We start from the raw sequence: 14,912 nt of genomic DNA on the forward strand, positions 1-14,912 counted from the left end.
TTTAGTCGCGGCCGGTTTTGAATTTTTTGAAATAATCGCCGGAACATAGAAGAAGCGGGAACCACTTTCGACCATTAGGGAGAGTGACAAAAACCTCCGGGAACCGCACGTAAACCTTGGGTGGGGCGCAAAGTCTCCAGAGGTTTCCGTTCAGGTTTCCTAAGTGGGACAGGGGCATAAGGGAATGCTTCCAAGGTGTGGGAGTCCATTCCCAGGGATGCAGCCATTGCGGAGGTTCCATAGTGAAATGCCACAGTGCGGGATTTACAGCAGATCACAGTGATACAAGAATGAAACAGGCTCTTCAGCCAACCAGTTCGTGCTGACCAGCAAGCACCCCTCTACACTAATTCTATGCTAATCGCGTTTAATTCTCCCAACCGTTCATAGAAACATAGAAAATAGTTGCAGGAGTAGGCCATTCGGCCCTTCAAGCCTGCACCGCCATTCGATATGATCATGGCTGATCATCCAACTCAGTATCCCATCCCTGCCTTCTCTCCATACCCCCTGATCCCTTTAGCCACAAGGGCCACATCTAACTCCCTCTTAAATATAGCCAATGAACTGGCCTCAACTATCTTCTGTGGCAGAGAATTTCACAGATTCACCACACTCTGTGTAAAAAATGTTTTTCTCATCTCGGTCCTAAAAGACTTCCCCCTTATCCTTAAACTGTGACCCCTAATTCTGGACTTCCCCAACATCGGGAATAATCTTCCTGCATCTAGCCTGTCCAACCCCTTAAGAATTTTGTAAGTTTCTATAAGATCCCCCCTCAATCTTCTAAATTCTAGCGTGTACAAGCCGAGTCTATCCAGTCTTTCTTCATATGAAAGTCCTGCCATCCCAGGAATCAGTCTGGTGAACCTTCTCTGTACTCCCTCTATGGCAAGAATGTATTTCCTCAGATTAGGAGACCAAAACTGTCAACTCCCCCTGATTCTACCACTCGCCTACACTCTAGTGGTCCATCAACTTACTGCCACACATGTTGTTGGGTTTACCAGAGCAAGCGGAGGAAACTTGTATAGTCACGGAGAAGATGCTGACTCCACTCAGATAGCGCTGAAGGTCAGGAATGAACGGAGGTCACTGGAGCTGCCAGGCAGCAGCTGTGCCGCCACTTCCATTGGCACTGCTGCACTGGGTCTTAGGTTATAACCCATCAAACCTAGCAAGATGCAACGTTTAGAAATGAAATATTGAAACCATGTTGAACTAAAGTAAACATTGAGAGTGTTTTTAGCTTAATTTAGTTTAGGGATATAGCACGGAACAGGCCCTTCGGCCCACTGAGTCTGCATGACCAGCGATCCCCATCCATTAACACTACCCCACACACACTGGCTCAATTTACAATTATACCAATCAATTAACTGACAAACCTGTACGCCTTTGGAGTGTGGGAGGAAACTGGAGATCCCGGAGAAAACCCACGCAGGTCACGGGGGAGAATGTGCAAACAATGTACGGACAGCACCCATAGTCAGGATTGAACCTGGTTCTCTGGCGCTGAAAGGCAGCAACTCTACCGCTGCGCCAGCATGCCACCCTTATAACTGCTTGTAAGTTCATACAAGGCAGAGTCAATGTAGGCAATGCAATATTGTAAATTGTATAATTTATGATTAGGTAGGGAAAATATAATTTAGATTATATGTTAAAGAATTGTTTAAATTATATATGACAGCCTTGCCAGGCACGTCCTGGCTTATATTTTGATTTGTTTGTTTAACTACTGCTGAAAGAACCAGGAAGAACTCCCCTCCCTTCTTTGCACAGTATCTCAGCATGCGGAATGATAACTACACATTTGTTTATTGTCACGTGTACTCGGGTACAGTGAAAAGCTTTTGTTGCGTGCTAAACAGTCAGCAGAAAGACAATACATGATTACAGTCGATCCATTTAGTGCAAGGTAAAGCCAGCAAAGTCGGATCAAGGATAGTCCGAGGGTCATCAAAGAGGTAGATAGTAGTTCAGCACTGCTCTCGGGTTGTGATAGGATGACTCAGTTGCCTGATCTGAAGGCTGGCCCTCTTCCAGCACCGCCGCCCCTTGCCATTGTGTGGAGCAGTGAACCCCCAGATCAGGGGACCGTGAGACACCTGTATAACATCACCCTGTGCAATGTGTTCTAGGTCATGCAGGTGGTACGGGAGCAGATCACACGGACACTGGCCACCAAGCCTACCTCCCTCGAGCTCTTTCGCAACAAGGTGAATGCCCTGAACTACAGTGAGATCCTCAAACTGCGGCAGACCGAGAGGATGCACCAGGAGGAGACCTTGGCACCACCAGTCCTGTAAGAGTTTCACAAGGCCTTGTTGAACGTAGTGTGAAGTGGAAATGTGGCGGGCAAGGACTAGAGACGTTTGAATGTACCTACTAACCTCTATCCACAGATGGTGGGGACCTCGTCACTCCACCAAAGTTGAGGTGAACCAGCCACTTCCTTACTTTGCTGGGTCCCTCAATTACATTTGTTTTTTATTTTAAAAATTGTACTGAATTACTGATCCTTGGTCGTGGAGAAGAAGCATCACTCTCTCTGCCATCTAGTGGTTGCTTCTGGAATGTGTGTAGGAATACACAAAGATGTCATCAATTTGACTTCAAATAAAGCTCTATTAAGCTCTAAATAAGCTCTAATGTTCAATCCTAATTTTGTCCTTTTGACCTATGGTCAGTTTATTTCCAATACTACCCATAGTCTTGCCCTCAACGTCCAATCTGTTCATCTTTTTGTCCTTTACCATCTCCATAATCTCTTCCAGCCCTATAACCTTTTGAGAGCCCTGCGTTCCTCCAGTTCTGGTCGTTGCTTAATGGTGGAGCAAAGAGCGATGAACCAAAGTCCTGAGCTCAGGAATTCCCTCCCTCACCATCTCCACCTCTCTATCCTCATCAAGAACATTATAACCCAATTCATTTATCAAACTTGATATTCACATTAACATTTGCAAGACTGCTGGTGCTGTACAAAGCATGTCGTTGTCATAGCTGTTGGGTAGAACTACGAGAAGGGCCAAATCGTCCTCCCACTCAACTCCTTTAAACTCTACACCAGCCCGACCCCATCAAACTCTCAAACAACAACAGTTAACAAGAGGGTCCTGGTTCATTGGAATTGCATAAAATTAAATGAATTTTGAGTCCAATGGAATTCTTTACACTTGGAGTGAAAGGGCAGGAATTTGGCCCATTGGAATTTTGTACACAAGGAAGGGATGCAGTCCGTGGGAATCTGCAGTGGGAATGAATTGGAGGAAGGGATTTTGGTGACTGGAGCTTTCAGCGTTGTGAATGAAGGGGCTTTATGGAATAGGTATTGATGCAAGGAGAATTGATCGCTAAAAATACATGTCTTTACATCCCCAGTCCGTAGTCTAGGGTTGCCACTGGTTGGATGTATATTTAGACATGGTCGGGGAGGTGGTGCCATTGTTAATTTCATGTCCTTATAATAGCCCAGGTAGCTGCAGCCCTCTGACCATTGAGCAAGCAAAAACATTGATGCTGCAGCCCCAGTTGTGCACCACGTACTTTGTAAACCCCTAACCATTCCCTGTCCACTTCCCATCCAATACTTATCATTGAAAAGCAATTGCAGTAATATTCAATGATTCTATGATACTTTGTCACATGTGCCTAGGTAGACTGAAATTCTCTTTGTTTTTGCGTACAATCTGGTACAATCATACAGCGGACCTCACCTAGGCAGTACACAAAGAGTCGCCAGGTTTCTGGCGTTGACAAAGTTACAAAAGGTTCATCTTGTCCACTGCTCGCAGAGGTAAACCTGGCCTGGGACCACGCATGTCCGCTGCAGGGCCCCTTCCTGAAGATTATTTCTGCTGGTATCAATGTGTGTGTGTGTGTGTGTGTGTGTGTGTGTGTGTGTATATGTGTAGGAAGGAACTACAGGTGCTGGTTTACCTGGAGTAACTCAGTGGGACAGGCAGCATCTCTGGCATCTCTTGAAATGCTGCCTGACTCGCTAAGTTACTCCAGCATTTTGTGTCTTACCTTCTTGTGTGTGTGTGTGCATGTAACATCCATGCCTCCTGTTGCACAGGGAGCTGAGGGAGAGACTGAAACCAGAGCTGATGGAACTGATCAAGCAGCAACGCCTCAATCGCCTGTGTGACGGGACGCTCTTCCGCAAGATCAGCAGCCGCCGGCGCCAAGGTACACCCTCCCCGACACGTGACTGCTCCTCCCTCTGCTCTCCCCCTCCCTTCACCTGGTCCTGGCTGCACGACGGTACCTGACGCATCTTCCAGTGTGGCCTGGTCAGGCCAGCCCACTGTAACATGTCCCAGCCCAGAGTGGTTCATGTATCAGAGTATCCAGAGGCCCAGAAATATGGCCACGTTTGCCACCACACTAGCTGGGCAAATTGAATGCAAGCAATTTAATCAATTTGATATGGAAATTTAGTTTTGGTTACGGAAATTGTGAAACTACAGGAAACACCCACCCAGCTCACAAACGTAATTGGAAGGAATCAGCAAGAAGTAACTCTGTGGGACTGGCAGCATCTCTGGAGAGAAGGAATGGGTGACACTTCACGTCAAAATCCTTGATCAGTCTGAAGTCTGAAGAAGGGTCTCGTCCCCAAACGTCACCCGTTCCTTCACTCCAGAGATGCTGCCTGTCCCGCTGAGTTACTCCAGTATATTGTGTCCATCTTTGGTGTTCCTTCCCACACAATTACAGTGTACCTGAAGGAGTAGGGTATGGAATTATACTCAGCAAAGATCACAGTTTTTTTGGGCAGGAGGGAGGGAATTATCAATGTCGGGGGGTGGGCGACAGGGAAAAATTGGAATGCCCTACTGTTGATGAAGGTTATTCGATGTGCTGAGCAACTCGGGTGGTTCTGTGCCTCACAGATACTGTGCAGTAGAAACCCTTGACTCTGGCATATCGGAATCGGTGACTTTTAATGGTCATGATTGAACGGCAAGTGTTTCGCTTTAAGGATGCGCCCTGCTGTGCACTTTTATATTTTGCCTGGTTAATGGTTTGGGGGTTAAAGGTCAGATGGATGGCCTTGTGCAGAGGACTTGAGGTAAAACCGATGGAGTCATTTGCAGAGAGGAAGTGCGTTGTCCCCTCCAGGGGGGGGGGGGGGGGGGGGGGGGGGAGGGCGGGGGAGGGGATTTATTGCCCTGTCCTGCTTCCGCTGGTGGCAGTTTATTGCTGTGAAATCACCGAGTGTGAATTCCTAGAGTACAGCTAATGCTGGTCCGTAACCTCCCCAGTGACGGGGGCCGCTGTGGAATGGGGATCAATGTTATTAAAATGGAAGTCCGAGGGGGACACTTCCAAAGGTGCAGGGTCTCATTAGCAGCAAGTTTGATTTTCCTTCTGCGCTAATGCGATTGGATGTAATTGGAATTGGCAACCTTGTTGTAAGCAGGCTGTATGTTATGGCCTTTGATCCTAGCCTGCAGCAGCCTGCTCTATGCAGGGGGAAAGGTGGACCAGGCACTTTGATCTGTTCGCCTTGGGATGGCACTGTGGTGCAAGTAGAGTTATAGACTCTGAGTCGTACAACGTGGAAACAGGCCCTTCCGCCCACATCAACCAACATTTGTATTTGGATAATTCATATTTATAATGAAATTGTTCACAAATATATTCTGCTTGGAAGGTTTGCTCAGTGGTGCCCAAGTATTGAACATTAAGTGGAGTGTTTTATATGGCTCAGTGGTAATATACTCATTGCAGAAGCAGAAGGTTTTGTTGTGAAGTCATTATCATAAGGTATGGAAACAGGCCCTTCAGCCCAACTTGCCCACACCGACCAACATGTCCCATCTACACTGGCCCCACGTGCCTGTATCTAGTCCATATCCCTCCAAACCTGTCCTATCCCTGTACCTGCCTAATTGTTTCGTAAACCTTGTATTAGTTCCTGCCTTAACTACCTCCTCTGGCAACTCATTCCATACACCCACCACCCATTGTGTGAAAATGTTAGCCCTCAGATTCCTATTAAATCTTTTCCCCTTCATTTCCCTGCTCTGGGCAAGAGACTGTGCGTCTACCCGATCTATTCCTCTCATGATTTTATTCACCTCAATAAGATCACCCCTCCTTCTCCTGCGCTCCAAGGAATAGAGTCCCAGCCAGCTCAACCTAGTCCCAGCCTGCTTAACCTCAGTAGTGGAACTGCCTTGTAGCTGCAGCGATTCTAACCTCTGGTGCTGTCTGTGTGGAGTTTACACGCTCTCCCTATGATTGCTTGGATTTCCCCTGGGTGCTCTAGTTATAGAACCAGAACATATTAAGCCCATCTTCCAGGACTCTGCGAATTACCCAGCCTTCACTGCCTGGGTAATTCAAGTGCTGTTCTGTACACTTTAATGCTGTCAGTGACTCTGTTTCCACCACTCCCCCAGCCACTGTTTTCCTCGCACTCACCATTCTGGATGAAGAAGGTCCCTTCTGAATCGCCGGTCAATAGTCGGCGTTAGATTTGATGGACTGAACAGCCTGCTTCCATGCTGTATCTTTTTTTTAGAAAAGGGCAGGAGGTAGAATTAGAGATGACCCAAGGGGTTAGATGGAGCTTTTCAGATAACGTTGTGCATGAGCACGAGGGACTGGATACAAGCCACTGTATATTCAATGTAAAGAGGCCGGCACATTCAGCGACAGTCAGATAGGGAGTCGGTGCCTGTAAGGATGTGCTGGCTCTGGAGAGGGTCCAGAGGAGGTTTACAAGAATGATTCCAGGAATGAGTGGATTAGGATATGATGAGCGTTTGACAGCACTGTGCCTCTACTCGCTGGAGTTTAGAAGGTTGACCTCATTGAAACTTCCAGAGTAATGAAAGGCATAGATGGAGTGGATGTGGAAAGGATGTTTCCACCAGGCAGCCACCGTGCCGCAGCGGTAGAGCTGCTGCCTTACAGCGCTTGCAGCGCCAGAGACCCAGGTTCAGTCCCGACTACGGGTGATATCTGAACGGATTTTGTACCCTCTTCCCATGACCGCGTGGGTTTTCTCAGAGATTTTCAGTTTCCTCCCACACGCCAAAGACGTACAGGTATGTAGGTTAATTGGCTTGGTGTATGTGTAAATTGTCCCTTGTGTGTGTAGGGTAGTGTTAATGTGTGGGGATCAATGGTCAATGCGGATTCGATGGGCCGAAGGGCCTACTTCCACGTTGTAGCTTTAAACTAAACTAAACATGGGGGAAGTCTAGGACCAGAGGTCATGGGGCACTCTTTTAGAAAGGAGGTGAGGAGGAACTTCTTTAGTCAGAGGGCCTTTGGAACACATTGCCACAGAGGGCTGTGAAGGCCAAGTCAGTGGATATTTTTAAGGCAGCGATAGACAAATTCTTGATTGGGACGGATGTCAAGGGTTATGGGGAGAAAGCAGGAAAATTGGATTAGGAGGCAGAGATCAGCCGTGATTGAATAGCGGAGTGGACTCGATGGGCCGAATGGCCTAATTCTACTCCTAGAACTTGTGAACGTGAACTTGTGAAGTTGATTTGCCAACATTTCTCCAGCAGACGTCAAGATCTGGAGTGAGGTCTGGGCCCAGGGCTAACTTTGCTCTTCTGTTTAATCCGGCAGACAAGCTGTGGTATTGTCGCCTGTCGCCCAATCACAAGGTGCTGCACTATGGAGATGTGGAGGAAGGAGTGGAGAACCCAGCCATCGAGTGGCTGCAGGAGAAGAGTGCGTATTGCTCCCGGAACATCCCAGAAGCAAAACACGCCCCCCCCCCCTCGCCTTACCCTGACCTCTGAAGGGGCTTATTTAGTTGTGAGGAGTTTAGCTGAGATTGGCCAATGTGGAGTGGCTCATATGTGGTTGAGGGGGATAGTCGTCCTTGGGGGAGATTGCAGAAGTGGCACACACACACTGGTTAGAAACAAAGTGTCGCTCAATTAAGATGGAGATGAGGCAAAAATATTTTCTTGGGATCGCTGAGCTTTTGGGACTGTTTGCCAAAGAGGCAGTTTCTTTGGACATTTCTGTCAGAAGCTAATATTGAGGGGTAGAAGGTTACCAGGGGTAGATGAGAACACAAGAGTTGAGCTTACGATCCAATCGGCCTCGGCCTTATAGAAAGGCAGAGCAGGTTCATGGGCATGGTGGTATAAAACCCCTACACTTGCACATTCCAATGGGAAAGTAACGTTTTGCATAGCAGATCGTGAATTGGAACATGTTGCTTGAAAATAGATTGCCTAGTAACCTTCAAAAGGGAATTGATACGTACTTGAAGGGAAAACATTTGCAAGGCTGTGGGGGAATGGAATTAATTGGATAGCTTTACCAAAGCAATCGAATAGCCATTCACCTCTGACTAAACAGAGGCAGGTGGATCTAGTGTAAATGGGGCATGTTGGTCGGCATGGGCAAGTTGGGCTGAAGGGCCTGATTCCACGCTCTGACCTGACCTGCCCGTGCACTCAATGGTGCAGAGCTCCATGAGAGATGCTGCTTGACCCGCTGGGTTGCTCCAGCATTTTGTGTCTATGTTCCACGTAGGGCTCGGGTTAGTCAGAGGCCTTCATTTTTTTTTGGTAAACATTGACCCGCGACACCCTTTTACCATTCCTCTCTTTTCTAGTCCCCGTGGCTGACATTAAAGCTCTGGTGACTGGGAAGGACTGCCCTCACATGAAGGAGAAGAGCACACTGAAGCAGAACCGGGTGAGTCCAGACAGCCAAGGCTAAAGGACAATGTTCCTCCACCACCCCCACTCCCTGCAGTAGTCTGGTCAATCACCAACTCTATGGTATGAACATTTGAACTCTCCATTTCCAGGTAACCCTTGCCTCTTGTGTTTCCCCCACCCCTTTTCTAATCCACCTCTGGTCAAACCACGGAGTAGCTGCTGCCAGTACCCAGCAACGGCTGAGCTCAGCTGACCATCGTACAGCTCCAAGTCTTACATCTCAGTACTAACTGGCCACACCACTGCCCCTGACAGCCTTACACTAGCCCTCACAGTCACGTGTGCAGGTAATGCATGCAACTACCACAGCTAATAAGACCTTATTCTTTATGACAAGGGAAAGTTAACATAAAAGTAGGAAAGTATTAGTAAGTTCATGCTTCGGGTACCATTCACTATTAGTCGCCTTATTTACGATAGGATGTAAATGGAAACAAATCGGAGACTGTTTACGAGATAGCTTAAGAGTGGGTAGATTGTCTTCTTACTGAAGATTGGATAGACGGGGCTCGATCCCCTGGAGGTTAGCAGGGTGGGAAGGGAGTTGTTAGAAAAATACAAGATCCAGAGGGGTCCAAGTAGAGTGAATACGTGAAGGATGTTTCCTCTTGTGAGGTAATCAAGAGCTAGTGGAAATGTAATTCTGCTTAAAACCTTAGACATGGGGCTCTTTGACTAAAACTATACAAAGACAACGTTGAAGTGAAATTAGATTATTTTTTTCTCTCAGAGGGTCATGAGCCTTTGGAGTTCTTTTCCTCAAAGGGTGATGGATGCAAAGTCTTTAAATGTTTTTTAGACCGATTTTGATAGGCATAGGGGTGAAAGGTTACTGTGAGAACACAGAATGCAGCTTTGAGGTTACAATCAGATCAGCCCCATGATCTTATTGAACAGCAAGAGGGACCAACAGCCTATTCATCCTCCTAATTCGTAGCTTTTTTTGTAAGCTCGAAGTCATTCATAGTTACGGCAGAATGAATTGGAATCCGCTTCACTGCCTCTGGCCTCACACCACAGCCCACACATTGCTCAAACTGCGCTTCAGAGAACTAAGTTTGGGTGACTCCCTCCTGAAGCCACAGCTTCAACAACTACTTGCATTTATACTGCACCTCTGCTGTGGTAAAACATCTCACACCCTGTGTGGTCAGAATTTGCCATCAAGCTGCATAGGTAGATGATAGAATGTATGACTATAACCTTGGTCAAAGAGAGAGACTTTAAGTAAGACTTGATCTTATAGAGCTGTACAAAATCATGAGAGGAATAGATTGGGTAGATGCATAGAGTCTCTTGCCCAGAGTTGGGGAATCGAGAACCAGTGGACAGAGTTTAAAGGTGAGGGGGGGAAAGACTTAATGGGAACCTGAAGACTGCTTGGGTCCTTGGATGGAGTCGAGGGGGAAGGTAAAGCAACAAGTGTAGCATTTCTTGCGGTTGCAAGGGAAAGTACCCAGGGAGGGGATGGTTTGGGTAGGAAGGGGCGAATTGACCAGGCAGTTACGGAGGGAGCGGTCTCTGCAGAAAGGGGAGGAGATGTGAAGATGTGGCTAGTGGTAGGAACCCGTTTGAGGTGGCAAACATGTCGGAGGGTTATATGTTGTATGCGACAGCTAATGGGTTGGAAGGTGAGGACAAGGGGGACTCTGTCCTTGGTACGAGTGGGGGGATGGGGAGTAAGAGCGGAGCTGCGGGACAGAGGGGACCCCCTGGTGAGAGCCTCATCTATAATAGATGAGGGGAGCCCCAGTTCCCTAAAGAATGAGGACATCTCCGATGCCCTGGTATGGAACACCTCATCCTGGGTGCAGGGCTCAAGAGGGTAAACATGGGCAGAATGTTTCCCCTGACTGAGGGGTCCAAAAACAGGGTCTCGGTCTCAAAATGAAAGGCTGAGAGGAAGAGAAACGTCTTCATGCAGAGTGTTGTGGCTTTGGGATTCTCTGTGCAGGATCAGTCACCGTGTTTAATCAAAATAGAAATGTATAGATTTCTGGTGGAAGGAATTGCGGGATACGGGGATGGTAGAGGTAAGTGGTGCTGAGTCCGATCAGCTATAATCCTGATTAATGGTTGAGCAGTTTCCAACAGTCATGTGGGCCTACTCTTGACCCAACATTTTATGTTCTGCTGTGTTTTGTTCTCAGGAGGTGCTGGATCTAGCCTTCTCCATTCTGTACGACACAGAGGACTACTCGTTGAACTTCATCGCGCCAAACAAATATGATGTGAGTCTTGATTGTGGTGGAAGGTCACCCATACTAGGGAAGAAGGGGATATGGGATTAGCTGCTCTGTCTCTGAGGTTGCAGTCTCGGAGTATGAAATTGATGATGCTCGAGAGCAAAGTGATGGCAACATTTAATTAATTAAAGGTGAAGCACATGCTCTGGGTTAGAACTAGTGAAGAGCATTATAGCAACGTTAGGAAAGACATAGGCAACAACAATAGCTGGTGTTTATTTAGCACTTTTATCTTTTTATACCATTCCAAAATGATTCTGGGTGGACTGTCAGGCAAGATTTGAGATAGATCCCAATATTCAGGTGAAATACATTTCTTCTCCATTTTGAAACATGGAAGCTGAACCGTGACTTATTTTTGACTACCAAAAGGAAAGAGGTCAACATCCTGCAGAGGAGATCAATTGGAAAATCACCAAGGATGAAGATCTTTGATTATGTGGGGAAATTGTGGCTTGTCTCTTTAGAACCGAGATTGTGAAATGGATATTTAATGGAGAAACCAGAACATTGAGAAAATAGTAACAGTTAAGGGCCTGTCCCACTGTATGAGCTAATTCAAGAGTTCTCCCGAGTTTCCCCTGATTCGAACTTGGAGAATTACGGCAATAGGCGCTCGTAGGTACTCAGGGGCTCTCGTGGACATTTTTCAACATTTTCAACACTGATATGACGCCGTCAGTCGCCGAAAAAATCGCCAAGTGGGACAGGCCCTTAAAGCCCTCTGAATGTAGAGCATCTTAGTCCTAAATATATGCCACCTCCTACTGTGACTGGACTGTTCTGTCTGTGTAAAGTATCTGAGAGAAAAAGCAAGTTTACTCATAACCAGAGGCCATAGAACTAGAGAGTAAGGGGGAACATTTAGTTTAAGCAGTGAGTTACCATGATCTAAAATGCAACTGCTTGGACGATGATGGAAGCAGATTCAACAATGTTTTAGAACAAAACTGGATAATTACACTGGGAAGGTGCTGTGTGTAAAACTCTTTCAAACATCTATCAAAAGTGCAATGCGTAACAAGCCTCCTCCTTAACAAGCCATGACGTATATAAATCGTACAATTAGTTAACAAATTAAGCGCCATTCTGTTCAGAGTAGACCGTATTTTTCCCACTTTGACTGCTCTCTTTAAAATGTTGTTCCATTTCTCTCCCTGTCTCCACTAGTTCGGGCTGTGGACTGACGGCTTGAGTGTCCTCCTGGGCAAGGAGCTGAACAGCGAGCAGACCAAGAGTGAGCTGGAGATCCTGCTGTCCATGGAGATCAAACTGCGGCTCTTGGACCTGGAGAACATCTCCATCCCAGACGTTGCTCCACCCATCCCCAGTGTGCCCAGCAACTACAACTTCTGCTACGACTTCAGCCTCACTGACCACTGATGGCGTCAGAGTGGCTTCACGTTCAAACATGTCAGCACTTCCTCACTGTTAGAGGTGGCAGGGAGGGGGGGGGGGTGGGGGGGGGGGGGGGAGAAGAGGAAGAGAGGGTTGCAGAATTGACACGGGTTTTATATGGTTAATGTACAGATAAATTTTATACCCAGGTAGCGACTCAAATATTTTTGTGTGCAATATTGGAAAAGGTACTTGCAAGAAAAGGCAGTATGTCACTCCTCAGCTGGCAAAGGCTATTGCAATGAAACTGGGTTCAGGCCAGCAGAACTGGGAATCCTCGGGGGGGGGGGGGGGGGGGGGGGGGGGGGAGCAGGTGGAGGTGAAGCAAGATGTTATGGATTGTTATATGTAAAGAAAAATTGTGAAATGTAGCAAATGCTTCACCGGTTAATGGCAGCTGTGGAGAGAAACGGATATGTTCAGCTGGGAAACTTTCATCCTCAAGAGGATTACAAACCCGCAATGTTGGCCTCACATTTCTCACTCCATAGATGCTAGAAGAGTTGGAAGGGAAGGTTGGAAACTCAGAACAGTTTGCTGTTGCCACTTTTTGATTCTCTTCAGTGGAATGGCGAAGCCAGCCAGGCAGATGCTAGTTAGCTGTGAATTTGATAATTGGACATGGCCTCAGAAGCAAGGCCGTGTTGGATGAGGGCTGACGTTGACCATGGTGGTTTCTGTGATGCTGTTTAGTTTGTTTTCTGACAGGCTTTGAACCAAATTTTAGTTCTGCCCTATTCTGGCTAAGATAGATAACAGAATGTTGCCAGGATAAGAGCAAACCATGCATCCCAACTAGCTTTTGTTAAAGTAGCTAATGTTGATCAGGGATTGAATTTCTGACCTGGCATTTGACGTAAATCAACCCAGGGCATAGACCAGGGAGCAGATGTCAGGCACAAGTCCAAGCTTCTGATCATTGTTCCTGTACAACTGCTTTGCGTATTTAAAGAACAATAATCAGGTGTATGTACAACGTACTTCTGCAAGAAAACCATGCCTAACAATCAGTGAGCCCTTCCAGTGGTCACAGAAGAAATCCCCCCCCCCCCCTCCTCACATGCTATTATGGAATGGCAGTATGTCAGTCTGGATTATAATATTATAATATTAATAATAATATAATATTATAATATCGGTGTCCTGGATTTGAGTGGCCCAGATTTGCAGCCTAGTATAATCCTAATTCAGTACAACAGACTAACAGCCTCAACTCATCATCATAGTGCAAGTGAAGCACATGGAAAAGGGAAGAATAATTGAAAGGTATTCTTTGAGTGAAATATAAACAGAATGCTGGAAATATTCAGCAAGCTGGGCAGCATCTGTGGAGAGAGAAACAGAGTTGATGTTTCAAGTGAAACATCTGAAGCGATGACCAGATGCGTTGACTTAGGGTTTCTCCCTCTATAGATGCTGCCGACCTGTGTTTAGTGCGGTTTCTGTTTCATTTTTGATTTACAGCTTTTGCAGTATTTTACTAAAGTGCTCTGAAAGAACAAAGTTTGGGCAAAATCTGCAAGGAGATCATTCTTTTCAGGTTGGAATTTAACCTGGATCGGACACTTAATCTGTCAGGAGTTGTGCGTGTAATGGCGTGGTGCTATGACTCTTAACATTAATATAGAACTTTGAATCAAATTCACCATTGTAGAGGGACATGGGTCTGCTTTAGGGTTGATTAGTTTGCTCTGAGGCATAATTTGGGACAGGATTTCTGCAAGCTTTTCTGTAAACGCACTGAGCTGCTAACAGATTGTTTAGCTGTCCAAGCTGGGAAACCTGTGGGCTCTATCCTGGGGTTTGTCTTCTGTTTGCTGAACAAATGCTGGCCTGTGTCAGAAGCCCCAGCCAGCTTCATTGTTCAGTGAACAAAAGAGAAGGAAGAGTTTCTGCTTCAAAATTGTGATCCTCTGTGATCTCTATTTTATAGAAATATAAGTGCGCGTGTGCATTTGGACATTGGGTGGTCAATTCATCTCCCTAGCCCTTTGTGCTTGAACTGCCAGCCCAAGGGCTATTTGGCAAAGATACCAGATAACTAACCACCTGTTGAAATCTTACCTTGGGAACAGCTAAGAATTTAAAGTCGGAGAAATGGAGTGGGAATCGGGATACTCAGGATAATCAGGATGTCGGAACGACCTTGCTCATAGCACTAAAATGAGCAATGTAGACAATTTGACCTAAAATAGACAATTTGAAGCTGCAATGTTTAAAGAAAGCTATGCATTTGATGCTTTATGCAGTGGTTAATAGTCTCATTGTGAAATGAAGACTAACTATTCGAAGGCTAAGCCACACAATGATGTTCAACGCCCACTGGACGATGGTGGGGACAGCACCAGGCCATTGAGCTCTGTGACCTCGTTCCATCTTTAATTTAAGATGCTGATCTATATCCCTTGATTTCACATCCCTTGATTTACTTGTCAATTTCAGTCTAGGTAGCTCCAATTATTCCTCATTGTTTTACAGCCTTACATGAAAGTCCCAGATTTTGGCTAAAGTTATTTTTGTTTTGGGGCTAAGGGTGGCACAAAGTTCC

The 14,912-nt window shown here is 46.4% G+C and overlaps 1 protein-coding gene across 3 annotated transcripts in view; it reads left to right on the plus strand.

Moving 5' to 3' along the window:
• The window catches only part of LOC116982684 (engulfment and cell motility protein 3-like), a 91,019-nt gene extending 77,552 nt beyond the window's left edge, over positions 1-13,467 (plus strand). For all 3 annotated transcript variants that reach the window (XM_033036039.1, XM_033036040.1, XM_033036041.1), the window contains 6 exons: positions 2,145-2,308; positions 4,082-4,194; positions 7,606-7,710; positions 8,612-8,694; positions 10,871-10,951; positions 12,137-13,467. In XM_033036039.1, the coding sequence (XP_032891930.1) occupies positions 2,145-2,308; positions 4,082-4,194; positions 7,606-7,710; positions 8,612-8,694; positions 10,871-10,951; positions 12,137-12,349 (759 nt within the window). In that variant the 3' untranslated portion in view covers positions 12,350-13,467. The remainder of the gene's footprint in view (positions 1-2,144; positions 2,309-4,081; positions 4,195-7,605; positions 7,711-8,611; positions 8,695-10,870; positions 10,952-12,136) is intronic.
• Positions 13,468-14,912: the final 1,445 nt, after the last annotated feature.

The sequence above is a fragment of the Amblyraja radiata genome, chromosome 17, assembly GCF_010909765.2.
Source record: "Amblyraja radiata isolate CabotCenter1 chromosome 17, sAmbRad1.1.pri, whole genome shotgun sequence".
Taxonomy (NCBI): Eukaryota; Metazoa; Chordata; class Chondrichthyes; order Rajiformes; family Rajidae; genus Amblyraja; species Amblyraja radiata.